Source organism: Ylistrum balloti, unplaced genomic scaffold, assembly GCF_031769215.1.
Source record: "Ylistrum balloti isolate Yb309-2 unplaced genomic scaffold, AGI_CSIRO_Ybal_v1 Utg370856, whole genome shotgun sequence".
Lineage (NCBI taxonomy): Eukaryota > Metazoa > Mollusca > Bivalvia > Pectinida > Pectinidae > Ylistrum > Ylistrum balloti.
Genome location: NW_026782491.1, coordinates 366,302 through 377,677, shown reverse-complemented (window position 1 = coordinate 377,677; position 11,376 = coordinate 366,302). Strand labels below are relative to the sequence as shown.

Sequence of the window (11,376 nt, the reverse complement as noted above, 5' to 3'; positions counted from 1 at the left end):
GTTATTCTCTGTTAATCAGCTTAAGTGAAAAATTGCAATGTGATTAACAGACCGAGCCAATCATATTTCAAATGACTAATCATTTTAAAAGTCATGACTGATGTCAGTCAAAACTACAACTGTAAATCCTAATATGCGAATTCGTCCTTCAGAAATGATTAGACTTTACAAAAATATTTGGCATTTTGCGCTCCAAGACAGTATTCTGTAAAGCTATCAACAATATGTCGAAGCCCCGAGAGGTCTACATCGTTGGATTTTTACACTTCCGTTGAAGATGTGAGGTGTGATTTGATCCTAGCCATGGTCGGTTTGTGTTTCTCGAAACACGATCGGTATAGAATAGTGTAGATCGGTTTCTGCATGTTGTTCTGTGCGGTAGCCACATGCTACGTTAATACCCTGCACAAAAATACCTTATATAAACCAACAAATCCCATAACGAGTGTTTGTTTTTTAAGTTTTGTCAACAATAAGTATGTATTTCTAATTAGGTGGTATGATCTTCCAAGATACCACTGGCATACACAAGGGAGATATCTGTCCCACTCCTGTTGACTGACTTGTTTTATCTTGCTTATCAAAATAGGTTACAAAGACCTTGCAAAGTTGTTTAATATCACTTTCAGATATATTATTAACTTTCCGTTTTAAAGGAAGTCGAGTCCATGGTGGTTGTTTGGTTTGTTACATGTTTTACGTTCTCAGTACACGTATACCGAGTTCATCTCTTTGACGATCTATAAAGACGACCATCTCAGTACAAGAGGAGGATACGAGCAAGATAAAAACGGATAGAGTGTTGTCAAAAGTTGCTGATTGTTTTAAAAGACTGAATAAAACGAAATCGTTTTAAAAACTAATGAAATAATACCCACTTTTACGTAGAAATAATCTACTTTTATGTCAACCATGGCTCTATGTACATGGATATGTGAAACATTGTATGAACTCTAAGATAAGATAACTGATATGATTCCTCCTATTTGATTCAATAGTATTGTGATCCGGACACATTCTGCGTCCACTAGTGTTATCAGGACAACAAGCAAGCATGGACGTACTCTTCTTTCTGCTTCCGTTTGTCGTTTTGATCTATGGTGATACAGAGCTTCTGAAAAATCCGGATTTTGAGAGCATATCATTTTCCGGAAACTGGGTTTGCCAAGCATGCACTTTGTCAAGAAGCACTTCCAGCTATCATGGGCACCATAGTGCTAAAATAACAAACAGGTATAAATATTTTATTTTTATTAATTGATATTTTATAATTTTAGTCAAATTTCAAATTATTTTAGTAGTTTCTTCATAATTTCATATTTTCTAACTATATAATTAATGTTTAAATGGGCACATCTGTTCAAAAAAAGCCACAAATATTTAGTCAATCGTTAAACAGTATGTTACGTTCCTGCAAAGGTTATATTATAGGAATAATTCACAGAAACATACATATATGCTTTAAGCGACAATATCCCCATTGTGAGGCTAGGATAATGTACTCATATACATTTATATTTAGATACGGAAATTCTAGAAATTTGATCATGATCATATTTAAATGTTGGAGTGTTAATTGCTGTCAAATTTGCTGGTATATGTTCCAGACAACACAGCTGGTCTGGAATAGCCCAGACCATTAACGTGTTACCTGGTCAAAGGTATGTCTTTAGTGCACATGTCAAACTGCTTAACATGGCACAAGGTCACATGTTCCATAAGGTCGAGGTCATGGTAAAGGAGACGATCAATGGTAACTATAAATAGCAATATTTGTTAATCGTTTGATAGAAGCGTTGCGTATCAATGACAAGATGAATTATCCTCTATAATTGACTTATTATTTGCAACTGGATACAAATTTGTTTTAGAGCCGACAATTTAAGAATTCAGTCTCAAAATTACCTTGCAAGTAACTGATTGGTCATGTTTCTACACTTTCACTTATATCAATCTCATATCTTATCTTTAACTAGAACTAATCTTTTTACTGTAATGCGTCGGCCATCAGTAAACTTGTATTATTTCTTATCTCTTTGTTTTCAGTACTTATCCACATGGAGATCTTTTACTTGAAATACTGATGATTTTCTTACTTTAATGTTGCAGGCCATGACCAGTACCACGACTTTGGTGATAGCCCTAAGGTGCGGACAGATAACGGTTGGGTAAACGTTGGTTTTGACTTGAAAATTCCAAACAGTAAGTGATTATATTGTGTATTTCTAAAACATCATTTCAAAATAAATGTAATGTATGTGAATATTTTTGTCTTTTGTATACAGGTTTCATTTCATATCTCTAATTAACGTAAAGACTGACAGAACTAGTTTCTACTTATTGTATATATTTTCCTTACCTTGTTTTCAGATCTTCATCAGATTTACTTATATATTCAAATCGCTGAACCGGAAGTGAACTATCTCGTCGATTCTGCAAGTTTCAAACTTCTACCATATGATGCAAACTGGAAATCTGAGGCCAACGCTAGAATAAACAATATAAGAAAAGCTCCAATCACAATCAAGTATGTCTATGCGATAGTGCTAGAATATATCCGTAAAAATATTCTGTTATAAGAGTCTCGCGGAATCACTATGTTTCTAATTTCATCTTTTTACAATTGTTATAACAGGTATTTGTTTGTACATATCTATCTTTTACATATATCAGAACACTAATATCCTCGATGATAACACGTCTGGTAATAAAAATAGATGCAAAACCTGCCACCAGCAAGGCAGCCATATCAGAGATATGTGATATAGATCCACGTTTACCTGGACACGAGTATATTATCTTATTCATAGAGATTGTTCACGACTATTTCTTGAATGTTTGTCTATGAACTGATGAGTTGAAAAAGGACACATTGGATGACATTGAGATAAAAGAAATAAAATAGGTTTCATTTGCAAAGTTCAAATGATGGTTGTATACTATTGCATTCCAAAATCAGAGAGAAACGAGACCTACATGACATAAAGGAAGTATTCTTGCATTTGATTTTAAAAGTATGTTTTGAAAAATTCATTATAAAATTTTACTTATAACGATAACTTTTTATTGGGCCAGGATTTGTTTTTTTGTTTGTTTGTTTTTTCATAACGAATTATATGAAAAAGATCTGAAAATAATCTCATGCATTATAGCTTTATCACAGAAAAACATTCGGTGTAAAATAAAAACAAGAAAATACAAACATGTCAACAAAATCATACTCCAAACTCATAATTATATTTCAGTTTGCACAACATACATGGGTCTGGCTACCAAGTTGAGGTAACTTTATTACAATAACACTTGTTCAACCTTCATTGCAACACTGTTGTTCAATTTGATATGAAACCAAATCTTTATTTCCATATGTTTAAAACCTCATTCTCCCACAGACACCCACTAACCGGTCAGACAGACTTGTCCATAACGTTTTCTGTTTTTAGATCCAACAGACGAAGAGCAAATTTGCATTTGGGTCTGTAGTGGAAGCGAACAAGATCGTCGATTCGTCGTATCATGCATACCAACAATTTTTCTACGACAATTTTGAGTGGTCTGTACTGGAGAACGCTCTTAAATGGCGACAGATGGAATGGAGCCAGGCAAGTAATACATACAAATATACAACTTCTCGATCTTGTGTTCATCAACAGGTTATGATATCCTATTCCTTTGTCATTCAAACCGCTGCTTAGAAATGTTTTGACTTTTAGATATAAATGGCATAGAAAATATAACGATAGGCTATATGGTAGATATATATTGTTAATTTACAAATAAATATTTCATTTCAGGGTCACCCAAATCTGGATAAACCAATGAGAGCTGTGAATGCCCTCCGTGCGAAAGGGTAATATTTGTAGTTTTATTGAATATCTCAGTCGTGAAAAGAATTTGAACAATAAACAATGACGATATGTCATTTCAATTCAAAATGCAATCACTATTACTTATTGTAAATAAGCGAGGTTTATTTCTTTTTATTATCTTTGAACGAAACACAATTTCGATAATATTACTGGCATCAGTGATCACTTTAAGCTAAAGCAACAGAAGATACTTGCAATGATCAATTGTAATTTACCACTGATAATTCACATTCATAATTTCTAAGATTCTAGTTAGCACAAATTAATGATTAAAAGAATAAATGGTTTACTCGACTGGAGATTTCCAAAGAAAATGATCGCGAAGGTTATTCTGCATTAAACATGATTGCAGCAGAGTGGTCCAAAACACATCATAAATTATATGTAATATTACCGAAATGCTTTCTTGGTTTGCATATGAAATCTGCTGTGACATGCTGACATTTAAGTGATATAAAAAAGACATTTCAAATCATTTTCTTAAGCGACTTATTTGTAGTGTAAAGGTCCGAGGACACAACATGTTTTGGGGGACACACGGGACACATCCTGATTGGATTGACGGAATGGGACAATCAACACTGATACAAGCTATGCACACACATATTAATGATGTCATATCACGCACTAGAGGAAGGTATTTATTTTATGTGAACAATGTGATTTTCACGTCTTTTTTGCAACGTGATATAGTGAATTACAAACATTATTCATACTTGTCAAGGCTTATTAAATCGACTTTTTTGTATTATATTTATTGCAGAAAGCGTATTACATTAAGGGTATACTATCTTGTTACTTCGAAAGTAAATAATGGTTTCAGAATCAAATAATTGATTCAAATTTGAAATTATATGTCTTTACCATCAAATTGATATACTTTCGGATACAACACTTATCTACATGATGTATATATCACACGGTTAGTCTCGAGCACTGGGATGTATACAACGAAAATTTACACGGAATGTACTTTGAGCAGCATACGGGTCACCCAAACATAAGTATGGAGATGTTCAACTGGATCCATCAGGCGGAGCCGGGAGTGAAACTGTTTCTGAATGAATACGCAGTGGCCTCTTCAAGTCAGATGACCACAGTAAGAAATACTGTAATATGTAATGTGATTGAACATATTTCATCTCTTAAGTCGCTGCAATTTTTGTATTTTTATCATCTATATTTCTTATCATGTAGGTTGTAACAGTCTTTACTACTATGTTAATTCTGAAGGAGATTTGCATTAATAGCCATCAAGCATTTTTCCACATAGGAAATAATTATCAACATGGATTTCACGTTTACTTCATTTGAATTAGGGCAGGGTACATAATAAGCATTTGTACTTGACCTTGTTTTGAAATCACTTCATATTTGATATGCAAACTGAAATATGGGGTCTCTGCATCTCTGTTGAAAATTGTTTTAACACATTTTGATTTTACCCCAGTAACTACAACCTTTCTGGCTCATAGCATCATTAATGAGTCTTTGGGAACGAAACATACGTAAAGTGCATTTTGACTCATTATTTCGTTTCGCTGTATTTAATGCTTAATTTTCATAGAACGATACTATGCACTTATGTTTTTTCTTGTACAGTTGACTTCATCAACAAAGTAATGCCTCTTACTGACTGAAAAACATCTGTAAAAAACCGACATCATATTTTGATACGACTACCAATTGGTTTATTTTAATTGCTAAGGATCTTTTCTACATTATCCCTTAGCGATCTTAGATTTCAACAGTCTTCATACTTTTATAAAATCATAAGTCTGATTGCTTTATAACTAGGCATACAAGCAACAAGCTGTGGAACTGAAGAACGCTGGAATCCCGTTATATGGCATTGGCATTCAGTGCCATACAAACAGTCACATGGATATTACGTCATTAAAGGTTAGTATTGTACGTTTATCTGCCCTTACGTCATAAAAGGTTTGTCGTGTACATTTTCTTGTCCCTTACATCATTAAAGTTTGGCAAAGAAAGTTGTACTGTCCCTTCGTCATTGAAGGATGGTAGAGTACAGCTGACATACCCTAGTTTCACAAGAAATCACTTGATATTGAGTTCAGAATACATAGACAAATAACGCAACATCTTTACATTTTTGTAGAATACATTTCCTGGTTAGACTGATTTGTGATGAAAGGTAATATCGTTAAAGAAAACTCTTTAAAAGTGTTTGGCGGAGCTTGACGACCTCGGCAAAACATGATAACACATAATAAAAATGTGGCAGACAGGAAGAAAATAAAACAGCAAAATGACATACTTGCCATACAATTAAAGCCACACACAAATTAGCAGCAATAAGCATTCGTACGTTTACAGTGGTAAGACGTTATTGATACGTGATATCAGTTTAACTGTTTAAAACGTTTTGATTTATTTCACTTAAATGCAGTTCTCATTTCACTAGAATCGATTTTTAAGAAACCTTGGACCCGCGTTACTAAGTTGTCATAATCTAATTATATTAATATACCATAATGTTTGATAATGTATTTTAATTATTGTTTTATGCTATCTCTGTTACGTCCAGTACCGACTGGACAAGATAGCAGAAGCAGGACTCCCAATATGGATAACCGAGTTCACGGTAAATGAAGCTAACGAAGCATTGAAGGCTAATGCTTTAGAAAATATGATGACATTATTCATGAGTCACCCTGCAGTTGAAGGGGTTTTGCTGTGGGGATTTTGGGATGGACAACTGTGGCTACCTAACTCTGCTTTAGCAACAGGATCTAATGTACAGGTAACGCATTTAATGAGTGTGTTCTGAATGTGCAGGCGAAAGGAAGGCACAAAATTTACAATATGTACCCGAGCGATACTTAATGCAGGGATGCAATTTTTTTAAGAAACACGGCCAAATCAAATCAAAGAAGAAAAAAAAACCAGATATCACACATTAACCTTTTACGTATAGATATACATGTACATAAGTATTTTAATGTATGTTTTGCTAAAAGATTTTTCTTTATATTGAATTATAACCATCATGAGGATCGATTTTGCTTTTTAGCCCAATGCTGCAGGACGAAGGTATCAAACACTCTTCCACCAAACATGGCGGACTCACGTGACTAAATCTGTGACCGGAAATACAGTACACGCATCAGGGTTTATGGGAGATTACACAATCCGAATTAAACACAGCGGTCAAACTGTAAAGACACAGCATCTTACTCTCGACAAAGGCGGACTCACTGTCACCGTCAACCTCTAAACGTATGTATATGTTTTATGTTGTTTAACTGTTTTTGTATGAAACAATTTTGATATTTTATATCAGGAAATTACATACATCTATATTTATTAAATAAAATTCAACTGACAAGAAAAGCTAAGATTTACACAATATTGCATACATTTTCGCACGATTGTTTTAAGCAACCAAAATATGTCGTTTATATTGAGTTAACAATGATATGTATTACTTGGTAACTTCTTAATGTGTTTTTCAGATACATTGGCTGATCGCCATCTTCTGATAACGATACTTTGACAATATTGTCAATAATTCTATAATTTGTTCCATTTTTTTTATTGGAATGTTGATAATAATGTTTGATTATATATGTACCTGGGCATTGCTAATACAAAACACATAACTTTATACTCATATTTTATTTCTGTTCTTGTCTTAATCACACTCCGGCAATAGCTAATAACAAATCATTTACACCTGTCCTGTCCTTGGAAGCGTTTCCAAACGTCCTTGATCATTGGTCACAATTAATAATTTTAATAACCCTTCCGCTTAGCTTCTACGAATGTGGAAGCTTCCTAATTTTTTTGGAAGTCCATAATATTTTTTTTCGCTTTGAAGCCATCGGTTGCGACGTTGTTATGCTTTTTATGCGAAATTTGTAATATATTTCACGGCTGACAATAAACGATATCATAACTAATAATTAATAATCCACGAAAGTTGACGAAACATTCACGGCACAGAGAAGAATTCTACATTAAGGAAATCATATGGATATTTCAATATCCAATAAGTATGCCAACGTGATTTTATTTAAACAAATCTTATGTCAAAAAAAGACAAATGCTTCTAAAACAAGTTCTTACGGCCCTTCTCACCGAAGATCATGTGTAAATATGTGATATGTTTTAATTGATTTGATTGAATAGTTAACCATGCTTACAATCGATTGATATATGTAAAAATTACAACCTTGAACACATTCATTTCCCTCTCAATTGATGATTAAACATGCCTATATATGTATTAAATTAATGTTTAAAAAATCTTAATAACGGTATTTATGTACTGCTTAACTGATATTTAAGTACCAGTCGATGATAGAGCACAAGGAATGATGGAGAGGATACAATTAACTAAGAAAATAATCTGGAAACACATACTGAAAGTGTATGTTATACACGTATTTTGACTACAATAAGCACAACAAACATCAAATGAATTGAGTGATCTAAATTGTTTAATTTGACATAAAATGGTTTACGATAGAAATGACATTTTTCTCCATGATTTCAGAGATAAGCACGGTAGCATGTTTCAATTGACATAATGTAGCCATAGCTTACGGTTTGCGAGGCAAATGCAGAATGCCGTGGCAGTTTTGAATTAAACAGCACCCGTCATTAAATGTACTTATCTTGTAGATACACGTGTCAAGATTGTTGATAATATTGAAAGGCTATTACCATAATTAATAAATAAATTTCTCATTTTCTGTATGAAGAATTCTGAAACTCCCCCACAACCAATTCTAATAGATCAAACTAAGATACAAGGCGAGAAATCAATCATGCGTTGGTGTCGATAAATAATTCAGCACTTAAATTCTCTTGTTCAATACCAACAATTTCCTTGTGTCCTTTATGTTTCCTAATGATATTCACACTTTCATGGGATTCTCATCGTTTTCTAGATGTCAACTCTTAAATCCAACACCAGTAAACCATAATAAGGAAGAAACTGATAAGATCATTGTAACAATCAAGTAATTCAGAAATGAACACCTTACACGAAACAGTATAATGAATTCTGATATCAAGCGAACGAATGCGTCAATTGAGAACTTCACCAAAATGGTTTGTCTGTGCTGGAGAACAAAAAATAGTCAAAGCGGTTCCAAGTCTCTTCGTTCACAAATGAATTGTCTCTTCTCAAAACACCTGTTGTCTCCTATCCTAACACTTTTATATAAGGAGCCACAGTCAGCTGGACGTCCTGGTTCATACTTGGCATCATAGTTGTTGAAGAGAACGTCGATTCCTTCTACAGGTGTGCCATCTTGCCAGGTCCAAACACCTTCTGACGCTATGTCTGTCGCCCCAACCAGATATCCATTTTTATCGGAATCTGGTATGAGAACATAATATTCCAATTTCATAAACATGTTAATTTACATTCCACGTTCCACTTTTAAAAGTTCAATGTCTGAATAACAATCATTTCAAGTAACTAAAATATTGTAAACTACAGCAATACGCACTCACTGTAACGTAAATTCGTTTCTTCCTTTACATAAACCCGTTTCAATTGACCCCTGATAATCTCTGAATGTATTTCCCAACTCCATACTTGCACCATATTTTAAAGTGAAAACATATTCAACGATAGGAAAACGGAATTCCCTACTCTGGTTCCCAAATATTCTTTGGATTCATCTGATAAAATTCAATGAGATATGGAATTGGTGTACATTTGACTAAATTGATTTTCTTCAACTATTGCTTCCTGATATATATCCTTAGCATTGATGACAAGCCCGTTTTAGAAAGATGGCACACCTATAGATGAAGTTCACTTTATCATTTTGCTTGACTCTATATAATTAACTTTGAATAAATATCGAAATCATCCCAAATCAATGTCAAAGTATAGATGTGGCGAAGCCAAAAATAGATAACAAAATAAATGTTCAAATGTACTAATCAACTGGAGAATATGCATGTAGGTGAGTGACAAATTCAGAATAAACAGTCCTGTATTCTTTGAACAGAAACAGAACAAAGAAAGAAGGAAAGAAGGTCTACTCTCAATATCCAATAATTTAATGAGCTATTGTTTTCTTTTATTTATTGTATTTGCTTTATTTTTCTCTTTCATTTTTTTCAAAATATGAAAAATGACCGAAAACGATACAGCTATACACGTGAAAATATACAAAATTCCTACATCTCACTTCCTAATGATAAGTAATATAATAATTACATATCAGTGTGATGTTGATTGCTCCTATCATCCTCTCTGTACTCTCTAGCTTCGCTAAGACACCTCCCTCATCTTCACAGTATTGCTTGGCGTCTACATAACTTTTTGTCGTTAACACAACTTTCAGACATTGGCCGGTCATCCTATTCAAAGTGTAGCCGGCGCTGTCACATTCTGAAAATAAGGAAACAGTAACTCAACATTATTATAATTATAATCACCAGAAGCTTTTCACACAAGACAAAAATTCAAACAGAAGTGTAATCCAATCGATCTGTATCCTTTCCAGTGAACGGCGTTCATCTGATTTCATTTTCAATATCTAATTATTACTATCGTTGTTATGGTTGGCTTAAAGTACGTCATGTAATTCCCCGTTAGAATAATATCGACCAGCTGTGCGAAAACTTGGTTTCTGAAAAAAGTATCAGAATTACCTTAATTAAAAGAAATCACGCGTGCTTTTTATGATAATATATCACAGATTTAACATTGCGGTCGATACATCAGCCTTACTAAAACAGCTATCGACATTGGTTCCTTCTAAGGCGATACTTTAATATGGGTAAATCTTTGAATCAGTCATATCAAAACGCAACCAAATGAAAATTCTTATATGTAGACCCTATGGTGTCAGATTTACGGTCGATAATTCGTTACATTATATACACCAAAGAACAAGTCTTCTTTGGATAACGTAAGTTTTCATGTAAAATTGTTCAAGATAATTGTGATTGTAAACTAATTCTTAAACTTCAAGTACCCATTCATCGGTTGCATCCCTGCTGCATGAAGCTCGCTAAGGTGGGAAATGAGGGTTTTAAGGCTACATAAGTATTAATGTTTGTAACGTACATTTTGATATTGCTTGTGCGAATTTACAAAATCTAACATTGAAAAAAATATGCCCGATTTGCTGAAAACAGCAGATTATTGTAACTTGCATCTTTTAGAGATATGAAATTAACATTTTATGGTACAGTACTTGATGCCAGGCGATAGGCTTTCGCTCCGGTCCGATCAGTCAGAGTATCGAGGAACCGAACCACATCTGTATCGTTGTCTCCCGAACAATACTGAACCATGCTGTCATAGAAGACAACATTGCAACCGAAATGGAGCAGACACAAACCCAAACACGTATAGAGGTTACTTGCGTTGCCATGGAAACTGCCAGGAGATGGGATCCTTCCGGAATATCCGGGAAACACGTTGAAACTGGACTGGACAACAACGTTATCTACAAACAAAATTTCCTGTTATTATTTTCCAAGTTCAGTTTTCAAAAAGTTAATTACT

At 33.8% G+C, this 11,376-nt stretch overlaps 2 protein-coding genes across 2 annotated transcripts; one reads left to right on the top strand and one right to left on the bottom strand.

Moving 5' to 3' along the window:
- Positions 1-1,054: 1,054 nt before the first annotated feature.
- On the top strand, positions 1,055-7,110 carry LOC132559101 (uncharacterized). The gene is made up of 12 exons (XM_060223712.1): positions 1,055-1,233; positions 1,608-1,753; positions 2,110-2,202; positions 2,371-2,527; positions 3,246-3,282; positions 3,444-3,602; positions 3,795-3,850; positions 4,369-4,506; positions 4,797-4,968; positions 5,667-5,771; positions 6,421-6,636; positions 6,907-7,110. The coding sequence occupies exons 1-12, from the start codon at positions 1,055-1,057 to the stop codon at positions 7,108-7,110; spliced, it is 1,662 nt and encodes a 553-aa protein (XP_060079695.1).
- Positions 7,111-8,980: 1,870 nt separating this feature from the next.
- Positions 8,981-11,162, bottom strand: LOC132559099 (collectin-12-like). Its single transcript, XM_060223711.1, has 3 exons — positions 11,063-11,162; positions 10,078-10,251; positions 8,981-9,222 (listed from the first exon to the last, which is right to left on the bottom strand). The coding sequence occupies exons 1-3, from the start codon at positions 11,160-11,162 to the stop codon at positions 8,981-8,983; spliced, it is 516 nt and encodes a 171-aa protein (XP_060079694.1).
- Positions 11,163-11,376: the final 214 nt, after the last annotated feature.

Excerpts from the sequence above, each read along its gene's own strand:
- LOC132559099 (XM_060223711.1), bottom strand. The coding sequence starts at position 11,162 with ATGGTTCAGTATTGTTCGGGAGACAACGATACAGATGTGGTTCGGTTC. Across the intron at positions 10,252-11,062 it reads AGCCTATCGCCTGGCATCAA|AATGTGACAGCGCCGGCTAC; the intron begins GTACTGTACCAT and ends CCTTATTTTCAG. Across the intron at positions 9,223-10,077 it reads AATCAACATCACACTGATAT|ATTCCGATAAAAATGGATAT; the intron begins GTAATTATTATA and ends TTCTCATACCAG.
- LOC132559101 (XM_060223712.1), top strand. The coding sequence starts at position 1,055 with ATGGACGTACTCTTCTTTCTGCTTCCGTTTGTCGTTTTGATCTATGGT. Across the intron at positions 1,234-1,607 it reads AGTGCTAAAATAACAAACAG|ACAACACAGCTGGTCTGGAA; the intron begins GTATAAATATTT and ends TATATGTTCCAG. Across the intron at positions 3,603-3,794 it reads GACAGATGGAATGGAGCCAG|GGTCACCCAAATCTGGATAA; the intron begins GCAAGTAATACA and ends ATTTCATTTCAG.